General features: G+C 39.6%; 1 protein-coding gene across 2 annotated transcripts; it reads left to right on the top strand.

Annotated features, from left to right (window-relative positions):
- The first annotated feature begins 796 nt into the window (after nt 1–796).
- LOC148100485 (sulfotransferase 2B1-like) lies at nt 797–22,602 on the top strand. 2 transcript variants are annotated; one of them, XM_087848082.1, is made up of 6 exons: nt 797–989; nt 2,678–2,886; nt 2,976–3,102; nt 3,217–3,311; nt 19,625–19,805; nt 20,001–22,602. In XM_087848082.1, the coding sequence occupies exons 1-6, from the start codon at nt 848–850 to the stop codon at nt 20,114–20,116; spliced, it is 870 nt and encodes a 289-aa protein (XP_087704208.1). In that variant the 5' UTR covers nt 797–847; the 3' UTR covers nt 20,117–22,602. The 2 variants fall into 2 exon arrangements, with proteins under 2 accessions (XP_087704208.1, XP_087704207.1); XM_087848081.1 differs by having other exon boundaries at nt 2,976–3,311.
- The last annotated feature ends 278 nt before the right edge of the window (nt 22,603–22,880 follow it).

Here is a 22,880-nt window from a genome sequence, read left to right as displayed (position 1 = left end):
GCCAAGAAAGTGTATGGTGTGGTGGTGGAATAAAAAATACAGGAAAATATTCGAAGGGAGAGGTTATTTATATCTGCTAAATTGAGTATGAAACCCACTGAATTGTGATAAATAAATTATCATTTGGGAAAAAATATACCTCAAACATGCACTATGAAAAATCTCTGAACCTTTTTGTCTTGACGGTCATGTCTATAACTTTAAGCTGCCCTAAAGTGCTTTGGAGGCAGACACATTTCTATTCCAGGTCTCCAAAAAAAAAAAAAAAAACCCAGATTCAAAATCAATGAAAAGCTGGAAGGTGTGTTGTGTTGGGTTAACTGAGTATTTGGGAAAGTAAACCCTGGGTGATTTAGTGGTAACTGAAATGTGTTTGCAAATTGCTGATGTTTTATCTCATAACTCACAACACACGTCTCTCCTCTACATAAGCTTTATAAGTTAAAAGTATCAGTATCGGTATTAATATCAGCGATAGTGCCCCTGTATTGACCTGATATTAATATATATATATATTTTTTTTTGCTGTATCGAACAAAACCTAATTGTAAATACGGCGCCATCACGTGCTGCCTTCATTTCACCCTGTAAAATCTGGCTATTACTTTATTCGACAAGATTGTGGGACAGTTAATTGCTATTAGTCTGAATAGTATTTTTGAGGTCATAAGTAACATAATAAATAACTTTGGAGATGTTTAAGGAATCAAGCACTGGGTACGAGGAAAGTAAATATTTACTGTTTGATTTGCATTTTCGCTTCCTCTGTGATTTCCCACCGTACGTGAACGTGGCGGGGAGGTAAGACGGTTACTGACAGCGACACTTTCTCTGCATACTTCGAAAAATGTCGATCTCCGAGGAGATGTACCTGCACTATCACGGACTGATTGTGCCCAAGGAAACTCACTCTTATGAGAGTTTGGAGTTTGCTCAGGGATTCAAGTTTGAAGACGACGACGTCCTGGCTGTTACATACCCGAAGTCAGGTGAGAGCTTCTGTAAAACACTCAAGCGGCTTTTACTTCACGGAAAACTGATGACTAAACCTTTGTGACGGTAATATTTGATGATAGACGCTGCACCTGCGCATTTGTCTGTGTAAGTGGTGTCAGACAGAGCACGCAGAGTCTGCGGGTGAGGGTGAAAATAAATGAGGTTCGCGAGTGAATTGTACGCCGTTGTTGTACAACAGTTGTTGTGCCAAAAACTGATTTCCGGTATTTGCCAAAAACTGATTGCTCGTATTTAAACTGCTATAAGTGTTGGCCTATAATATGTGAAACATATGTCAAATGCATCCCTTATCTTGAGCCACAAACAACATTAGTGTAACAAGGTAGAAGCCGCAATCAGTTTTTGGCAGTGACTTTTACGTAACCTTTATTTATGCAGTTAAAAAAATGTCATTAACATTAAAAATGTCTTTTGTAAGAGTAAGCTGGCCAAGAGGACAGCAGAAATGGCAGCAAATATTACAATAGTTATGTAAAAATATTTTAAGTGGGGATAATGGACCAGATTGGTTATAATGTAAGTACAATAACACAGAGTTGTAAAGATACTTGAAAAACAGATAATTTTTTAATTCTATATATAACCCCTTTGTAAACCCTGTTCACCAAAGTCTGTTTACCAACATACGTAAAGATATTACACATAAACAATATACAGAAACATTGGAAATCAGTTTTTGGCAGGAAATCACTTTTTGGCACAACACCGTCCTTGAACAGTTTGCTGCTCAACCTGAATGTTCACTATTACCAGTTTGCCTTTGAAGGCTAGAGACTGCATAAACCTGTATATGTGGTTAAGTAAGCCTAGATACTGTGCACTATGCAAGAGTTATGCAAAGTCTTTCCAGTCACTCCAAAGCCGTGTGTCAACTGTTATGATATTGTGAAAAATGATGAAAATGGCTGTGGTGAACACGTACTTCAAGAAGAGGGAGGAACATAGAGGGATGTATAAAAGTGTATAAAATGTGCAGTTTGAAGGAAATGGGAGTCTGCAAGGTAGTGGCAGGTGAGAATGTAGCTAGGCAGATGAGTCGCTGAAGTTGAAGAGCAAAGAATGTTGCACAGAGTTCAGAGAGGATTTAAGATAGCTCTGGGTGGAAGGCAAGGGTTATCAGATGTCTGGGAAAACTGCCCAGAATGTGTCCTCTGGATAGTTTCCAAACAACAAGTAGACTTGTTGTGAAAAGAAGAACTACAGGAAAGTATCCAAAGTGAAGAAAGACTTGAGTACTGGGAGCTTGTCATACAGCAAAGAGAGCGCTTACGAAAGGAAATGGTTTATAATGAGTTGTATGTGAGGCTGCACACTAAGAAAAGAAAATGAGGCTTCTAACAACTGGCTAGTCCAGACAAGGTAGAAAGGATGTCCAGCAGATTATTGTGGTTAATGACAAAGATGAAATATACCAACAAGTGAAAAGAGTGTGTTGAGATGATGGAAAGCACTGCACCTGGCACTCATGTGTGTGTATGATGTGCAGGATCTTTAATTGGAGAGCAGTTACAAACTGTGCTCACATTTACTAAGACCGATTTTCACAAGCGTTCCTGATACTAAGCACCGGTTCCCACTACTGTTTCTGTTAACCCGTTATGCAGTTATACTTGAAGACCTGTAGCTCATACTCATTTATTTTTTATTGCTATTTCTTCAGGTACAATCTGGATGCAGGAGATTCTCCCACTGGTGCTGAATGGGGGGGATCTGACCCCCATACATACCATTCCTAACTGGGAAAGAGTCCCATGGCTGGAAGAGAAACACCTGGCACGGGTGGTGGATAAGCTGGCATCTCCACGGGCACTGGTCTCACATTTTCCCTACAACCTCATGCCCCCTTCCTTCTGTACCTCCAAAGCAAAGGTATTGACTCTGTGTGATATTCCCAATGTGTTCCTGATTGTGTAAGAGACTTTACACACACGTATGTTTTTGCACTCTTTCTGCTGTAGGTGATCTACGTCATGAGGAACCCAAAGGACATCATGGTGTCTTCATACTACTTCCACCAGATGGCCGGCTTCCTTGAGGATCCAGGAACCTTTGATGAGTTCATGGATAAATTTCTTGAGGGCAAAGGTCAGAGATCACATATGCACAAGAGGAGACATGCAAGAAAATCAATATTTGCAAGTTCTATCACAATAGTGGTTGGATCTGTAACTGGTCAGCCAATGTCTGCTTTATTTGCAGTGCTGTTTGGAAAATGGACAGACCACGTGAAGAGTTGGAGAAACAGTGAACTGGGAGACAGAATAATGTACATTACATATGAAGAAATGGTTCAGGTAAAAACACTTCCAATGTTTTCACTGAAAGGAAAGTATTTCATGTGAGGTTTTTTTTTTTTTTGACTAAACTACCAGATGCAGTGTTTCATAGTGCACTGCATTGTCAGTGTGTGCGTGCACACTATGAGAGACAGGTGTAACAGAGAGCTGCCATTACCTGCACAGAATAAATATTTTAACTCACACTTTCTCTTGTTATATTTTCAATTGTCATATTGTGCATTGAAGTAAACAGAAAGTAATTGGAGGACTGTTGAAACTTTTATTCATTATCAGGTCATCAGCTGAATTACATGAGCAGGTGTTGTTAGCTGTGTGTGTATTTGTGGTTGTCTTGCTCAACTTTAGCCTGCAACTTGTCACTACGGCATTCGCCTACAATATACAAGTAAAGAAAGCGATCTATATCAATATACAAATCTGTTGGTTAAATAACATGAATTTTTGCAAATATAAATCATAGTAGTCAGCTAGAACCTCATAGAAAAAAATAGTTTTTTCAGCCTTTTACTCACCTCTGCTGCTTCCTGGTTGCAATGTTATGATTGGGGAAGATTGTGCCCCAGGCAGTGTTGGGAAGGTTACTTTTAAAATGTATTCCACTACAGATTACAGAATACATGCCCCAAAATGTATTTTGTAACGTATTCCGTTACGTTACTCAGTGAGAGTAACGTATTCTGAATACTTTGGATTACTTAATATATTATCATGCTTTTTACAACTGCATGAATGTACTGCTGCTGTGTGATTTATTACTATTACTGAAGGTCCGCGGCTCCGAACCGTAGTAAAGGGACCTCTGGCTAATATGTCGGTTCCGTGTCGGGCTCGTAGCCGAAAAATAGAGACAGAGAGAGGCGTTGAAAGGCTGCTCCAACGGAACTTATTGTTTTGGAGGAAAACACGAACACAGTGTACACTCGAGTCTTAATAGCTTACTTACAACTGGGCTCGTCAGGCACTCTTCTTGGCTGCAGTGGTTATTATTGTTTCTGCTCGGTGACAGCTCGTACTTTTCCACTCACATTTTTCTCCCTCCTCGCGCTCACAGACACATAACAGGTATGGCAGTCCATTCTCCCTGCAGCACGGACTACACTGCCATAAGGCTACATTCTTTAGGCCTATTAGCTTAGCACAACAATAACAACAAAAAAAGCGCTCTCTCACCCAGGAAACCCACAGTCGCAGAGAGAGCGCGTCACCATGGCAACCGTAACGCTGCCACCTGGAACAACAGAACATAGCTGTCAAACAAAACCCAAACAGGCCTGACCCGCCACAATATGAAACAGGAAAACACATTGTTACTTACCTACATCTATTAATATTGTGTTTTGAGTAGGGGTGGGACTCGATTAAAAGAAAGTTAATCTAATTAATTAGAGGTTTTGTAATTAATAGGGGTGGGGGAAAAAATCGATACTGTGTAGTATCGTGATATTTTGTTTGCTAATAATGTATCGATACAGGGACAGCAGAAATCGATATTTTGTTACAAAAAAAGTTTATGTGGACTGGAACATGCTCTGACTTCAGAGCATGTTGATCCTTTTCCTGAGCAAGAATCCTGACATTCCTTCACTGTCCAAATGTGTTTAACTTTTTTTATGGCAGCAATAAACATGACAGTTTACTTATTTTCATTTAAGACATGTTTTATTTTAATTAAGTTTAAAACTTTTTTATTTAATGTAAAATTATATTTTGTTTTAATTTACTTTCAAATTCTTCAGTTGCTGAAGGGGCTGCATAGTTTTCACAAATTTCATAGTTCAGAATAGCTATAATTGTACTAGATGGTAAGTTGGACTAGACTGTAATACAAACCGTTCAGTTTGTCAACAATAAGACTGACTGAAATGAGAGAAAGACTGAGTGTGAGACTTTGTTATTAGATAAAATGAATATTGATAAAGTTGACCTTTATGTAAAGAATCTGAATATCGCAAAACATTTTTAAAAATTGCAATAACATCGTATCGTGCGTTAAGTATTGTGATAATATCGTATCGTGGGATGTATGGTGATTCCCACCTCTAGTAATTAATGAATTAATCTTGATTAATCACATTTAATCGCACAAGCAAATGTGCCTCAAAGCGCAAATGTTTTTTTTTTTAATTTAAAAGGGTTTTAGTGGGCGACAGACTAAATAATAGACATGGACATGAAAATTGTAAACTCAAGCTCTTAATTTCTGGGGGGAGGGGGGGAGGGATTAAACTGCATTTCAATTCAAAACAGAGAAGCAAAAATAGTATCCCTGGCCAAAATTGGGCAGACTTAAAAATAAAATACTATTATAAGTACATTTTCAAAATGGTATTGTCTTTCAATAATAATGATAAAGATTTCAACATAAAGGGCAGTTTTTCTTCTTAAAAAAATAAGGCAGAAATATAAAAGGTTATTTGACCAGTGTCACCTTTAAACTCTGAGTAACCTTAGCCAAAATTATTTTGTACATTCCGCTAAAACAGTGTGATCATCGACTATTTTAGTGCAAAAAATAACAAACCCATTGGACTCACAATACCTACGTACTCCATACTGTCTGTGTTTTTTAACTAGTTACTTAGACAAAGTAACTGTGCTTTTATCTGTTTTTATGTTGTAAGGTATGAAGATTCATGCGCTTTGTGCTTTTTTTTCTGTTCTCAAACTGCTCTCCTCTCAGGAGCTCAATCTGCTTTTCTCCTCCTCTCCCTTCATGTATTGTGCATTTCATTGTTCTTCTTACCATCCTACCGCTCTCTGACCTGTCTTCCCAATGTGATGTTTTTGCAGTGTATATATGGTTAGAAGGGGACCCATTTCACTACAGGTAACATGTACATGAAACATTGCAAGTGACAGTTAAATGCATAACCATCATCATCGTCATCACTTCCAGGCCAGGCCAGACAGCTGTGGGTGGGTCTCTGCTTGACTGGACCACCACTGCAGCGGGGAGTCTGTCTCGCTGATGATGGATTCTGCTCTGTACAAACTCAGAGCCCTGTTGCACAGGGTCGTCGAACCATCACTCAACGATGACCAGATGGCACTCTACTACTCGGGTGGAGAAAAACGAAAAGCAGGAGTTGGTTTCATGGTTGCCCGTCGCGCAGTCAAGACTGTTGTCTCATTCCAGCCAATCTCCAATCGCCTTGTAATGCTCACCATCAATGGTAGCATCAAAACCTGCCTCATTACCATCTACACACCAACAGAGACAAATCCAGACCCGGCCAAGAACAATTTCTATAACCAACTACAACACACGTTGGATTCAATCGGACTGGGTGGGAAAGCACAGGGTCGGGTCATTTTGGACATGGTGTAATGAACAATAACGGTTTACGCCTCTTGTCCTTCGCCAACACCAACAACTTCATCATCTGAAACACCCAATTTTAACATCCAAAGAAACATCAACTCATATGGCAAAATCCAACAGGTGATGACTCAGCGATGTTGGATTACATCCTGATTGACTCCTGTTTCCGTGATAAATCTTCGACTACAAAGAGCCAAATGCAAATCGCACCCATTGGCAAAGCTCAACTGGAAATGCCTGTCAGATCCCGCTTACAAGGCAGAATTTCAAATAGCATTATCCAGCCATTTCGGTGCACTGGTGCCATCCAAAGATGTCAACGTCAAAGAGCAACAAGTTTTGGAGGTGTGGGGGATTAGAAATATATTTTACTGCTATTGTTAATCATCATCATCATTACCATTGCATTAATAATACAATCTGCAGTATTGATATTGTATTCAGATGTTTAAACATATTGGTACCCAATTAGCCTTTATTACAGGTGCAGTTATAACCACTCTAAACTGTTGAGTTGAATCTATAATCCTAAATGCTTTTGAATGCTTGTTATAATCTGAAATGTGTACGTGCTGGCCTTCTGTCTGGTGGAAAAGGTTACAAGTTGAAACTGAGTGCAGTTCATGATGACACAAACACACAGTAGACTTTATCTCATTTATAGGTGAGAGGTTAATCATGTTTGCTTGTAACTCTAAAATTGTCTCTGTAAAAGAGGAATAGTTTCTTGCTGTCTCTGCAAAAAGAGGAACAGTTTCTTGCAGGGTTTTCCAGACGGGAAGTGAAAGTCAGAAGGATGACAGGAAGCATCTGCTGTGGAGACGGAGACAATGTTATTTTTAAACTGTCTTAAGTCATTGTGGTTTTGAAACCTATGTATGAACTGTATCTGAGTGACGTTTAGGGGTGTAGTAAATTTAAGCCCAGAAGGTATAAAACACCTGCTTATGCTATATAAGTCGGGGATCGGCGCTGTCTGCGTACAGTGGCGGTCTCCCCACGCGTGTCATTAAAATCATCGTTTGACTCCACCCGGCCGGACCAGTGTTGTTATTATGGAAGTTGATTACCTCCTCTACCCCTCCTCAATATTGAACCTTAACATTTGGGAGGCTCGTCCGGTTATTGAGGAGGGAGAGTGAGTTGGAGGTGTGGACAGAGAAATCCGGGGTCCGAGGTGGTCAGACGGGCAGGCACGAATATCAGTGGTCAAAGTGAGTGGGCATAAGCCGGCTTATCCAAAGGTAAGGCACTACCTGTTGAATGATTTCCAAAGCGTGCCAAATTGGACATGAAAAAATTAAAGTCTACTCACTGAAATTACTGGTGAATGTCTGTTTTGATTTTGGTGAAAATCTCATGAGAATTGTGGTTGAAGTAATGATGATAAAGTTTATAAGTAAAAGTACTGGGTTCAAGTCCCAAGGAAAAGGAAAACAGTGAAAGTGAGTTCGAGTCTCACGTAGGATTTAGGGAATTTGGTCATTTTATGGGTTCAAGTCCCAAATTGGTCAGACAGGTTGGACCTGGGGCAGTCATACACTTGTTTTGGGTGTGGACTGTTGTTTAAAGTATTATAAATTTTTTAAGGACGGTGGTTCGAGTCCACTAGGAGGCGCAGTTCTCGGAGTTGACGCTCCCTCCTGGCCAAGGACGCTCGGCCTTGACCTATCGGCGAATAGGGATAGTACGGTTGGCAACCGGGGAGAACTTGGGAACCTCCAAAATAGCTAGGAGTTCGAGTCTCCTGACCGTTTGGAACGGTAGTCTGCGCTTTTTTGGCCAGCAGAAGTTGGACTTCGGGCGTGTAACTTTAACTTAAAACTTCGGGGTAAGCCTTGGCTGTGAAATGCCAAAAATAGAGCTTCAGGCAAAGTTTGGGTTGGTTGACACTTTTAAATTGAGTTAGGGATGTTAGAGATTAGGCCAGAAACAGTTCGAGTCTGATACTGGTGAATTGATCGCAAAAAACTGATAGAGTTTATCCGCTGGGCGGTTAGGTTAAATTTGCCGAAATTGTGTAGGTGCTGAAAGGCCTAAAAATCTGTGCAGTTGTAATATAAGACGTCTGTGTAATATAGAATAAGAGATCTCTGTGTGAAAGGAGGCTGAGTCTGTGCTGGAGCTATTTTTAGACTGTGTGTGTGTGAATGTGAAAATGCAAATTAATAAGCAGTGAACTGCTTAAACCATAGTTGGTTTCATAAATACTGCTACAAACATTGTTGAATGCATGTGTTTAGGACACCATTTATGTTTATTAGAGGACTATAAATAAAGTTTTGAGTTGCCGTAGTGGATGTATAGTAATTGACTGAGTTTGGATATATATATATAAATAAATTGAGTGCATTGTATATGCTTAAGTCTAACATATTACTTTCAGTAGTAACCTCTCTCCAGCAATAAATGCTGGTGTGTTTCATTTTTTTAATTTCTTGTGTGTGCTGTGAGAATTAATAGAGGTTTCAATGGTTTTTCTTTGACTTGCTCTTTCTGATTAGGAAAAGCATGTCTAAAATACTCTTAGGAAAGCGTATTTTGAGTTATATTCCTCAACTTCCTGTCACAGTTTAAGTGTGTGAATGCTGTGAGAAGCAGGTTTTGAGTGATTGGGTGTGATTTGTACAAAAATAATAAGTAAGAAAAGCACTACGGAAGTTGATAGTACAGTGAGTGAAAAGTGGAAGTTTGAGAGAAAAGGCGGTGTGTGTCAGATGATTCCTGATGTCTGAAAAGAGCTCTGTTGAGCACGCTGAAGACTGATGTGAACGTTGACAAATGCAAAGAATTTAGTATAGTTAAGAGCAGTGTGCGTGAAATAAGGGTGCATTGTTTTTAGATCAAGAATTAGTAGAACCAAAGAGTTTGATTAGGCTGTAAAATAGGAAAGAGGAACAGAAAATATGGCTGCATGTGTGACAGGAAATGGTGTGTGTGACAGGATCTCTACATGCCCATAAAAGGAACTGACTGTGACAAGGGAGCACCCAGAGAGAGAAACAGACGAGTTAAACTCTAGGCAGATGAAGCAAATGGAGGTTTTAAGAAAAGAAATGAAAAGGATATTAATTGTATGCTTTAGTGTGTCAAAGAGGTGGACTTCTCTCAACCTGGAACCTTGAGTACAGCGGCAAAACCATAGATTAACAGAATTCGGAGGAAAACAGGCCAGGGTTTGGCTTTAAATTTTATAGCTTGACCTCTCACTTTGTCCCCATCCTGAGAAGAAGCTCAAAGGACAGTTAATCTCCTGATGAAGACCGACAGAACATCGTGGACTTGAAGAATTAACAGCAGGCAAAAGACAGTGCAACTGAACCATTAATACTGACGACGACTGACGACACCAGCAGCAGCATATTTGCCATGCTTGGAGCAATCTTGAAAGAGACGACTGAAAGGGTCAACAGAGAAGAAGAAACCACGTGATGAAAACATGCACGGTGAACTGCAGGCTGGTAAGAGCAGTGTGACATGACTGTCTGAAGGCACTGAATGTGATATTTTGCCAGGCTGGGACTTGATCTAAAAGGAAAATACTGAAAAGATCAACAGAGAAGAAACAGAGAAGCAGCAAACAGTTGACTTGGGACTAAAGTTGCTGGAGATTTCAAGACAACACAGGACACTGTGAAGAGAAGACGGAGACCGGTGAGAGGTGAAGCCCAGATGAGTTCAACTGCGAGGATACAGGGTATAATTGGGTTGAAATTGAAGCCTGAACTCATGATGGTTTAGAGATGTCCACCAGATCACAACAAAGAGGTAAACAGAAAATAGAAAACACACATACACAAATTGTCACATGTGAAATTATTTTGGAGAGAATCAGAAGTGAGATAGTTTGAATGCAGCACTCAGTGAAAAGACGCATGAATTAAACCTGATTATAACATACAAATGCAATGAAGAAGCAGCTTACACTTCATTAACATGAATACATATGCAATGAAGAACATGCTTACATACATGACATAAGTGGTATTTCTGACCAGAGAGAGAGAAACGGGTAGTTTAAGCACTCATGATAATAATGAAAATGTCTCAGTTGTGTTTCTTCAGGGGCAAAGCAGACCTGGATCAATTTTCCACATGCAGCGGTCGGAAGAAAGTTATAGGTTAACATCACTGGACATGTTAAGGCAAGTTTCTGGTTGAATTGTTCACGGCGTCATGTGTCCCTGAACCTGACAAGCAAGCTCTGACCTATGTCTGAGGACCAGGAATGCTGTTATTTCAGCTGGGAAATTAAAATTTGGGTTAGCAAATTTGGGGAAAGAGAAAACTGACTGCTTAAGTGGAGAATTGTGAAGGAGTCGGAATCACTGCAAAAAGCAACATATGCAAAATCACATACACAAGCAGAAAATGCATTAACCTTACAAGGACAAGCTCATGAAGATTAATGCATAGACATTGAGTAAACCTGGCTAAGAACATAAACATACGCAATGAAAATCAGCTTGTTACTTGTATGAGTGTTAAAATGGTGTGAATGTTTGATAAAATACACTTAGAGCTTGGAGATGAGGAATGACTCAAAGAAGCTATATGACAGAGGGAGTGAGGTATGGAAAAAGAAAAGTGATTAAAGTAGGTTTTATAAGAGTGACTTGGGAGTACTCTTGTACTGATTGATCAAAGCAAGTGATTAGCATAGAAAGAAAATGAAAGTGATTCAATAATGTGGTAATGTTTAAACATGTATTTCTCTTCTTACGGCAACTTCTTGAGATATGACTCAGTATGCAAATTAGCTGGAGTGAGTGGTGACGGAGAAGCTTCCTGTGTGTGTGTGTGTGACTGAAGAGGATTACTTGGTGAAATATAATGGTAAAGTAACAGGTTTTGTTGTATTGGGTTTATATCTTATGCTGAATCTAAGTATGTTACAGTGCATAAAGGGGGTGATTATTGTGTGGTTTTAAAGATTTTCGGTGTATTGAGGAGGTGAAATTATGTCAGTTGACCTGGGAGTGTCAGGACTCTGGTGGCAAAACTTTTGTGTGTTTAAGATTTTTGAGGTTGTTGTGGTGATGGGTTTATTCTGTTCGTTAGGTTTGGGTTGTTTTTGTTTTTTATTTTTAATAGAGGGAGTTTTAGTAAACATGGACATGTCTAAGAGGGGCCCATTATTTTTGTAACAGTGCACTTAGAGAAAACCTGTCAGGTGATTTTGTTTTGTGTTTTGATGAGCTAATACTCAGCTCTCTTTTTCTCATTTTCGTTCTAAGCAGGCCTGCAACAGTGAATAACAGCGCTGACAAATTCTCGGGAGAGCAAATATAAGGTGGGCTTTCCAGATTACAACTGGCTGAGGAGAAGGCTACCTGTGGGGACCTAATCAGGTCGTAAGTCCCTGTCTAAAAGGATTGTAGCGATTCAATCCAGTCCAAAAGCATAAAGAACTATTTTCCTAAAAAACAAAATAAAACAAATAAATGAGCTCATGTTGCTGAGGGTGGAGAATCTGATTACTTGCGCGGGAGTCTCCACTATCAGCAAAAACCTGGTGTGAATGCATGTGAGTGAATTTGTGTGACTGGACCAAAGTTGGGATGACTAACTTCTTTCTTTTAATTTCCTAAGCTTGGGTGAAGCATTTTTAGTTGAGCATTTTAGTTTGACACATTATATGTGTCAAAAAAGGGGGAATTTAAGGTATAAAATAGGTTTTAGGATCATGTTATAACTTTTGGAGTTTTTTGATAATCTAGATATGGTAAAACTGAAGCAGAAATTGTTATTTTTATGTTAAGGTTAGAGGATTAAAGTGAACTGAATCCTGTTTAGAAGATAAAATGCCGGTGTTTATAAGAAGCAGCGTACAAAACTTTAAGGGAAACTGTGGGAATAGAAGATATGGGGAAACTAGTGAAGATTGTAGGAGTAGAAAATGTTTGATTTCTTTTTGATTTCTAGAAGTGGTTATAATGTAGGCTTACACATACAGATATTACATAGATTTATTTTTAGGATAGAGGAGAAAGCTTATACGTAGAAATGATTTTTACACATTGCATTTTGTGCTAATTAAAGAGTTGTGGCTCAGTCTATTGAAGGTTATAAGCTTCACTGAGCGCGACGTCTCAGTTGATATATTGGGGGAGACTTGGAGCATAAAGGGCGTACATGCTTACAAACACATAGAATCCATAAACCTGAAATTCATTTAGGTTATAACTGAATCTGGCTGAAAGAGGAGAAACTTGTTGATATAATTCGGGCCATTAACAAAAGGGGGCCACTGTAGAAGTTAACTCTAGTTTATAGAGGAGCAAAATGAAATAAAGATGCTATATCAACGACAGGTTATGACACAGGAAATGTGAGTTTTAAAATGAAGTTAGTGTTAACACAGGAGTTGTTTCTAGGCAGCGTTTAGCTATGATGAAATTTATGCATGAGTAATTGCTTATATGCTTAAACTTAATTGATTAAAATGGTTGTTTTCTTCCCAGCTGTCAGGCTCCAGCGCCCCCCGCGACCCTGAAAAGGATAAGCGGAAGCGAATGGATGGATGGATGGATGGTTGTTTTCTTTTTGATCTGTTAGTAGAATAGGTGCTTATAATGATTTTCTTGTGATCTATTGTGAAAGGTGACTTTTAGGTTAGAGTGGAGGCCCTTGCAGCAGCGACAGTTTTGTGTATAAGATGTTGATGATCAGATAAGGGAAAATAGAGCGAGCAACAGGAAACATATGCAGGGACATGAAAGCAACGCTTTAAGAGTGTTAAAAAATGAGTACTGAGATGAGTAACGTTGAAGAATATGTATAAATAATAGTTAATAAGTCAAAAGATAATTAGGTTCATGCTTTTGATTAAAGAGTCCCAGACATAATAGGTTGAACCAAGTTTGAATAAAGAGAACACTTGATGAACATGATAAGTTAGGGAGGCGTAGGAAAAGGTGTTTTGTTCCCTTTGCAGGACATCTCGGTGACCACAGGGGTGAGGATCCTGGAGACCCGAGGCCTGATGGACCACAAGAGAGGGACCCAGAAAAAACCTAATCTCATGCATGGAGTGTTCTTAAGGGGGAGCTGACGTTTATTACTGGACCACTTAGATGACATGATGTTGTTGTCTGATTTGCTGAGCCAGAACACTACTAGAGAGGGTCATTGCAATGACACACGTAAAGTGTGGTGACCCTCAAGAGAGGGAATGTGGGGGATTAGAAATATATTTTACTGCTATTGTTAATCATCATCATCATTACCATTGCATTAATAATACAATCTGCAGTATTGATATTGTATTCAGATGTTTAAACATATTGGTACCCAATTAGCCTTTATTACAGGTGCAGTTATAACCACTCTAAACTGTTGAGTTGAATCTATAATCCTAAATGCTTTTGAATGCTTGTTATAATCTGAAATGTGTACGTGCTGGCCTTCTGTCTGGTGGAAAAGGTTACAAGTTGAAACTGAGTGCAGTTCATGATGACACAAACACACAGTAGACTTTATCTCATTTATAGGTGAGAGGTTAATCATGTTTGCTTGTAACTCTAAAATTGTCTCTGTAAAAGAGGAACAGTTTCTTGCTGTCTCTGCAAAAAGAGGAACAGTTTCTTGCAGGGTTTTCCAGACGGGAAGTGAAAGTCAGAAGGATGACAGGAAGCATCTGCTGTGGAGACGGAGACAATGTTATTTTTAAACTGTCTTAAGTCATTGTGGTTTTGAAACCTATGTATGAACTGTATCTGAGTGACGTTTAGGGGTGTAGTAAATTTAAGCCCAGAAGGTATAAAACACCTGCTTATGCTATGTAAGTCGGGGATCGGCGCTGTCTGCGTACAGCGGGCGGTCTTCCCACGCGTGTCATTAAAATCATCGTTTGACTCCACCCGGCCGGACCAGTGTTGTTATTATGGAAGTTGATTACCTCCTCTACCCCTCCTCAATATTGAACCTAACAGACGTCATCATGGAAAGCGCCAAAGACCTGTGCCATCCCACACGCTGCCGAACACAGCCGTAGATATCCGACGAATGTCTCGATATGGTAGATGAAGCAAAATGTGTGAAGCTGGTCGACTTTAAACAATATCGTCAGCTCAACAAGGACGTAACCAAGTAGTGGCTGACTTGGAGGAAGTGGCCTCAAAGCATGAGTGCCACACCATTTATCGAATGCTCTGATGCCTGAGTAGAAAAACCAAATCAACAACATCTGAAAGGCTGATGGCACCTTTGTACGATCATCAACTGAGCGGTTACAGTGCTGGACGGAGCCACAAGGACCACGAGCAGCAGAGACCCCGATGGTCCGATGATGAGTCGACCCTGGCAAAGGTGAAGACAGCCATCCGGACTTTGAAAAATGTAAAAAGCGCTTGGTGTGGATGCAATTACAGCGGAATCAATCAAGGCTGGCGGTGATGTTCTTCTCCAACAAGTGCACCTTCCGCAAAAAAATGTGGCGCACAGAGACGATTCCAAGAACACGGAAGAAGGCCATCATTATCCCAATCTTCAAGAAAGGCAACAACCGAGAATACCAAAACTAATGCGGCATCAGTCTGCTCTTGATCAGTGGAAAAGTTTTCATGAAGGTAATTAAATCATGCCTGCAGAAACATTGCGATCAAACGAACCGCGAAGAGAAAGCCGGCTTCAGACCTCACCGCGGGTCCTGTGACCAGATGTTCAGTATTTGCCAGGTGAGGAGCAAATTTTATGTGGGAAACGGACGGTCATCGTCTTTATTGACTTTCGGCCTATATTCGACTGCATCGATTGGGCAGCACTTTGGACGACGCTGGAGACTGAGCACATCCCACCGAAAGTAATTAAGCTCCTACAGGAAAATTAGAACGGATCATTGAGCCAAATTCGCATCTGAAACAAGCAGTCGACTGAATTCGCCATCCGCACAGGAGTCACCTTAGTGCTGCTCTTTAACATCATGGTTTACACCATCATTTGACCGTGTAGAAACATCCTGTATGAGTGGCTCTTTCTGTTCCCCCAGTCTTGTTTTCTCCTGGTGTAGTTTCTCAATATTAACAGGGGTGTCTGTAATGCATCTCATTTTGCTTGCCTTTCAGTATCATAAGGCTGGTTAATATTACTTGAAATAGTCTTTCGGCACAGCAGTTGAAAGTTGGATCACCTGATGCTAACTGTAGCACATTTTCTAACCCCCTATCTTCTACCACTGATAGTAGTCTACAGTCCAGAGCAATCCTTTTATGCGAGAGTTGGTAAGTTTGTCGAATATTGACTTACTAATTTTGGTTCTGAGGCCAGTCATTTCATCAAATTTGGACTGTTCATATCTTTTATTGGCACTGCCAGTGCTAGGTTCTGTGCTTCCTGCAACATGTTTTGCATTTGGATGGTACCGTAAGGTTGAGGTGCTTCGGTGGTACGGAAACTCCTTTTTGGACAGCTTGCATAAAACCATGCTTTTATCAAGGCTTCTGTTCGTTAGTCTTTTGAAATGAAATTTGCCTCCAATCAGTCCTAACAATGCGCGTTCTTCTTCTCCCTTTTTGTACATCTGATGTGTGCAGCAGTGTAGTCGGTATTCCAGGAAATTGTGCATTGAAATGCGTTATTGTTTTATTTAAATTATATTAATAAATTATTTTACATGTTTAAATTCCCACCCCTAGTTTTGAGACACATTTTCCCACAGATTTTGATGCTCCACCTAAAGGCCTGAGTGCACCAATGTTCCCTCTAAGCTGCGCACGTGCACAATTGCGCACTGCTGGCACGGTCTCTGCGCACAGAAAATCTGTGTTGCGCACAAAAAAAATCTAACCTGAATTGAAATTAAAATTAAAACTTTAACAATTCTGTTTTGCAGTGTTAGTCAGTAAGTGACTGGCTGCTCCCGTATGGGATTAGAACAATGCCACCATATCCCATAGTCCAGCCAACAATGTGATTTACATTCGCAGCTAATCAATGTGGTTGACAGGCTATGACAGCGTCCTTATGTGCCGACACTGGTGTTTTAGCTAGCAAAGCGGCGTGGCTGATGTGGAGTGAAGCCACATTAATGACAACGTGTACAACCATTGGAGATGTGAGCAGGACAGACGAAACAATTGACGGAAAAAGTGTGGACTTTATACCAGTTTTTAAATTGTGTTGATAGGCCACGTAAAACCAGAGTTATGATAAAAAGATATGCAATCTTTGGTTTTGTTCCTGAATACTATTGTTGTTTATATTTACTGCCGGAAGAAACAGTAAAAACGGATTTTATAAGGAAAATGCTCGAAAGCCTGTGAGCAAAAACAAAACCAAAAAAACCCCACCCTTTCCTATTGGTCGAAAAATGTACCATGTTGACCAATCAAAAATGATATGGCAACATGGCATTTATTGTTTAGGAAGGGGGGAAATTTTAGGAGTGACCGCAGTGTTTTGCCAGGTGAGTGATATGCGACGTTTAGCGCAAATTGTCCTTAATGTAAATATGTAAAAAAAAAAAAAAAAAAATTGTGTATGTTTCTGTCCTGTGTCCTGTGTACTGTTTGTATATGTGTCTTTTTGGCTGCTGTTACAACCAAATTTCCCCTTGTGAGACAATTAAAGGATTATTCTATTTTATTCTCTTCTATTCTAAATCTTGTGTAGTGTAGTCAATAGTAGGGCTGGGCCTAAAATTCATATCGTGATATAATTTGAAGCATGTTCGGTAACGATATATATCACGATATATTCTTTTTTTCTGTATAACGTATTTTCCACACTATAAGGCACACTTAAAATCCTTTAATTTTCTCAAAAATCGAGACTGTGCCTTATGTATGAAATCTGGTTGTGCTTACTGACCTTGAATCGATTTGGGAATACAGAAATCTGTTAAAAATGTTTTAGTACAACTTTGGTAAACCGGACTGCTTGATGGATTCAGTGTTGCCAACTTAGCGACTTTGTCGCTATATTTAGCGAGTTTTCAGACCCCCTTAGCGACTTTTTTTCTAAAAAGCGACTAGCGACAAATCTGGCGACTTTTTCTGGTATTATTGGAGACTTATTTATGACGACTTTTTGACATAAAAACGCGTATCGCTCTTACTCTCAACAAGCAGCGGTGCTGCCTTGGGCACCTCACCCGTGCCAAAGCGCTCACAGGCAAGGGATAGTCTTCCCCCAGCTGCTATCAGGGCAGGAGACGTTCACACCTGTGCGTCCAAACGGCAAATGAATCGCGCATGAGCGAAGCCGCTGCTCCCACACTGACTGTAACGCAGTCAGTTCTTCTTTTACTGTTACACTGTTTTGTGGATCACAAGGTTTAAAACTACTTATAAACAAACACTCTCACACACAAAGTAACTCCACCAGAGTGCCAATTTCGGGTCACTTTTGCCGGTCCAGGCCTGGATAAAGGAGCAGGGTTGGATTTGTGACATTAAAAAACAATAATTGCTAAAATAAATTTAATTTGTAGTTCTAAATAAATTCTAACTGCATTTAGGACGTTATTTTACTGGCTTTATGTCTCTTCCACGATGTTATTTCTCTCTCCAACAGCGTAGGTTACAATTACATTAGCATGACCAATTATGCAAATTAGGCGATGACGTCATTTGGCGACTTCTAGCGACTTTTAGCACAGCCAATAGCGATTTTCCTTACTGAGGAGTTGGCAACACTGGATGGATTGTCAGAGCATTACGGCTGCCGTAGTGAGGAGCTTCGCGGAGTAATCTGGGTCCAAAACTCCGTCTTCTTCAGGTTCAAGTCAAACAAACACTAAGAGTTAAAAATGGTCTAAATTCTTTCATCTTTAATTAAATCATCAGTGTTGCTGCTTTATCGGGTGTAACAATTAAGTTTAACATCCATGCATCCATGAAAACAGAATTTATTAAATTTAACGGAGTTAGAAGTTAACAGGAAGTTAGCTCGCTAGTTTACACCTAAACATTTCATACCATGTTCTGACAGAGATTTTTGAAACTAATTAAAATGTACAGCTCTGCTACCACTTCCAACATAAATGAAGACAGAAAACTAAACAGCAGTGGCGTTTGCAGGGTTACTGAAGTTGGACTACCTGGTATATAATGTTGTGCTACGTGATTGCTAGCGACACAGCTATGTTAGCATAACATTAGCACAGTAAAGCTGGAGGATGAACGCCAACTTTTTTTCCACTCGATAAAAGTTAACGTGAGGGATTCTGGTGGTTAGGGACAAATGCAATCGCATAGCAGGATGCTATACACGGGCCAAACTTCAGTCAGGAGAACAACTGAGATTATTCATCCACAATACGAGGTTAGTTATTAATATACTGCAACAACATGGGAATAGAACAGCTGCGAGAGAATTCAACGTTAATGAATCAATGTTACGGAAGTGTAGTAAGCGCAGTTTTTGGCTTTCCCCATATTTCAAAAGTGAAAAGTGCAACAGAGAGTTACAGGACTCTCTCCCAGACCACAGACTCATACTCATAATTCAAGTCAGAGCTTTATTTAAAAAAGAAAGAAAGTTGTGTTCTCAAAATTGGAGTTCAAGTTATTTTTACTTCCAATAGTGTTAACATACTAAACAGGTCATGAACAAGATTTTTTTTTTAAATTTTCATTGTCAGTGGGCTGAAGCAGTTAATTAAAAGTAGTCTAACATAAATGCTGTAATTTGGTTATTTTAATAAACCATGTAACTTGGATGGATTCGATGTTGGCGTGACCACAGTGCACACGTCTAATGTTGCTCACAGTGGTCCAAGGGACCGCTCAGGGAGTTTGTGTGTTTGCTCAGACACATGAAAAATTAGAGGGAACATTGGAGTGCACCCTCCACATTTGTCACTTTGAGCAAAACAAACCCAGACTTATGTCTTGCCAAAACTTGAAATTGTGACTTAAACCATTCAAACCCCTGACTTTTAAAAGTTTGCTCATGAAATGACTTGAGAATAAGTTTTCAATAAAAGCCAAATTTAAAAAAACACAGACTGTTTCACATTATATAACAAGCGTGTTTCTTCCAGGACCTGCCTGCGGCTCTCAGGCGTATTTCTGATTTCCTGGGCTGTAATCTGACTGAAGAAGTACTTCAGAAGATAGCAGAACATTGTTCCTTCAAGACCATGAAGAACAACAACATGTCCAACTTCAGTCTGATCCCTAAGGTGTACTTGGACCATGACAAATCTCCTTTCCTAAGAAAAGGTGAGTTTCCATATCCCATTATGACACATCTGACTGGGTTGAAAAATTTGTGATATTGAACACAACACACCAACTTGGACGCATTTGTTATCAAAGATGTCTTTTCAGAGTTTCTTCCATGGTCAATTTCTGTTCTCATCAGGTGTTTTTATGTTTATGTGACTCTTTGCATGCTTGGCGTGTTTTTGTTGTCAGGTATTGCTGGAGACTGGGAAAACCACTTCAGCTCAGAGCAACTGACCCGATTCACCTCTGTGATTTCCAAAGAGCTGGAAGGTGAGAGCTTCCCTCTACCGTGGAGCTTGGATTGACCACCATCTGAAATAGTGAGACGGAGAGATCAGGAGTGGTAAAGACAAAATCGAGACCTATATCGCGAGTAATGTTATATTTCTTATATATTTGGAAGGAAAATGACAAATGGCTGCACCGATTTAGTGAAACATGCAAACACACATGGAAGTACAGTACATAAGGAGAAAACAAAGTTTGTCTTCTAAGGAACTTGAAAGTCAGTAATTTGTCAAATCAATTTTATTCCTCAAAGCAGCCTCAATTGTCTTGGCAAGGTTTTCTTGTAAATTCAGTTAAATTAAGCCAATCAGACGCTTTCCAGATGGTATTAGATAGTGGACCACCTTTGTACCTTTTTCCGGATCTCCTCCATACATATTGTTGACAATTTGAACTAGACATTTTAAATTTGGATTCATCACTCTAAGAGACCTGTTGCCACTGATCTTCAGTCCAGTTCTTGTAGAATTTGGCATACCTCAGCCTTTTCTCTCTGTTCACCTTCCTTAAGAATGGCATCTTGACAGGCACCCTTCCACTGAGATCATTTCTGATGAGACTTCAGTGAACAGTAGATGGATCGACTGAAGGGTCCGATCCATCTACTCTAGATGTGCCAATTTTTAACTTTACTGGATGGGACAACTGTCTTATTTAATCAGCATTTCTAGAACACAATGCTAAATGGCATGATCAGGAAGTGACACTATGGTTTAGGGAAGGCCTCAGAGGGGACTGGTGGCAGCTTGTGCTTTACTGAGCTGCAGGTCCTGGAAGGGTAAAGGCACTTTCACGTGCCATCGTTTTCCTTCATCACCACAAAGGAAAACGTTTTGTATTGTCTGAGTTTGGTGAATTTTTTGTCACAGGTTTGCGTTCTTATACAGGGACCTTCAGAGTCATTCTAATGGCTCTGCGGACCTCAGGGGGAAAGCAGTGTTGTGGAAATTACACAGTCTTCACTAGTCGGGATAGTTACAAAGCTGTCTTCATTATGAATGAGCAATACATGTCTTTATTGAACATTTGAAGGTAATACAACACAAACTCTGGTAGAGGATATAAAGTCAGACATACACGTTTTGAAACGACAAGGAGCAGGTGCATCTAGTATACATAGAGCTGCCCCAAAAAAACAAAAGAGTGCATCGGCCAGCACAACAAATTTTGGATCCTTCGCTCTGATTTAGCGATGAGCGCAGCGCATGCCGTTGTGAAAGGGCCTTTATGCTCCGCAGTGTGACTCACAGGTCCCAGGTCAGCCCTGACTTTGTGTTAGGTAATACTAAAGTAATAATGGGATTTCTGGTATATCACAGCTTTATCCTTGCAACAGTTACCGGAAGTTAAGGGACCTACCTTATAATGAATATTCATATGGAAATCCTCCAGCTTCAAGCTATATTACCCTTCCAGGACCTGCAGCTCAGCAAAGCACCCCTTCGACAGTCCAACCCATCTGTTCTCTGATTGGATTGTTAAATTTGTGATTTACCTGACATTGACCAATCAGCTGAAAGGAAGACAAATTTGGTCAAAATTTTTAAGTTGAAAGTCACACACAGCCAGGGAACTTGAAAGTTTAATATATAGTTTTTTGCTTTGTATCTGTAACCAGACCTTAAAAAACAAATTTGTAATGTGTAAATATTTTTTTACAATTACAAATCTTTTTTACATTGACACAAATTCTCTTCCATAGATGCACAAACATAAAATTTTCAGATATTTGGTTTAGAGGTTACAAAACTCAGTTCACAACAAACAAAATATTTGTACTTGTAAAATATTTATAATAAATATTTTAAAATATTTATAACCACAATTTGAGCCCATAAACTAGAGCCCTAAACTAGTGGTAAAAAACTAAATTGCCGCAAAATGACGTCACTTCCGGTTTCAAGCAGGTCATGGCGGACATGCAATAGTTCACGCTGATGGACGTAGGAAGTGTTACAAACAGCTGATCGGATCGGCAAAGCATGTTTCTGGAATATTGTGTTTTTGTTGCTGCAACTGCTTTTTATGCAGTTTTTGCAAAGCTATATGTGGAAGGAAACTGTGACCTAGGACAAGCTGATGGCATAAGATGTACGTACAACTCCTCCGGTTTCATATGCAAAAAAAATTATTGCGCTAGCTTACGTGGTTGCAGTGCCACCGGGATTTAAAAATAGTTATGCAAAACGGAGCGTGCCCGCTCCGACCGGCTTTAAAGGGTTAATATATATTGTTTTTTAGTTTGTAATACTTATTGCATGTTAACCTTGTATATGATTAACTTTTGCCATCTAGGACCTCCATATTCTGGATCTGCATGTATTTGACATTTAACTGGTACAATTTTTAAAGTTACTGAGCACAGCACATTCACGGCACAGTCCACATGTTTCTGCTAATACAAAGTTATGATACTGCAATCTTAATTAACATGGATGTAATGTTGTATTTAATTTGTTGTTGAGAATTTTAACAAGAAGATCAATAAAGTCATTAACAGTAACTTGTTGTCTTATTTACTTCTTTTATAGTTTTGATGAAATAGTAGTAAAATTTTAAATGCTAAACATCATATTGTTCTCTGGACATATGATAGACACACAGGCTTGTTTTTATTTCAGCTGCAGCTGTAATAACAAGAATGATGGATGAATCTTTGAAAAGACACATTTCTGTTGGATTTTGTAAAAATAAGGCCTACAAATAAAGCTCCATTCCCCTATATCTGTAACGGGGTTGCTTTTTTTCTCTCATAATGAATCAAGCTACTTTAGCCACTCT

The sequence above is a fragment of the Neolamprologus brichardi genome, chromosome 11 (assembly GCF_056152115.1).
Source record: "Neolamprologus brichardi isolate AB-2024 chromosome 11, ASM5615211v1, whole genome shotgun sequence".
NCBI lineage: Eukaryota > Metazoa > Chordata > Actinopteri > Cichliformes > Cichlidae > Neolamprologus > Neolamprologus brichardi.
This window is presented reverse-complemented; position numbering and strand designations above follow the sequence as displayed.

Excerpts from the sequence above, each read along its gene's own strand:
- LOC148100485 (XM_087848081.1), top strand. The coding sequence starts at position 848 with ATGTCGATCTCCGAGGAGATGTACCTGCACTATCACGGACTGATTGTG. Across the intron at positions 2,887-2,975 it reads TCTGTACCTCCAAAGCAAAG|GTGATCTACGTCATGAGGAA; the intron begins GTATTGACTCTG and ends TTTCTGCTGTAG. Across the intron at positions 3,312-19,624 it reads CATATGAAGAAATGGTTCAG|GACCTGCCTGCGGCTCTCAG; the intron begins GTAAAAACACTT and ends TGTTTCTTCCAG.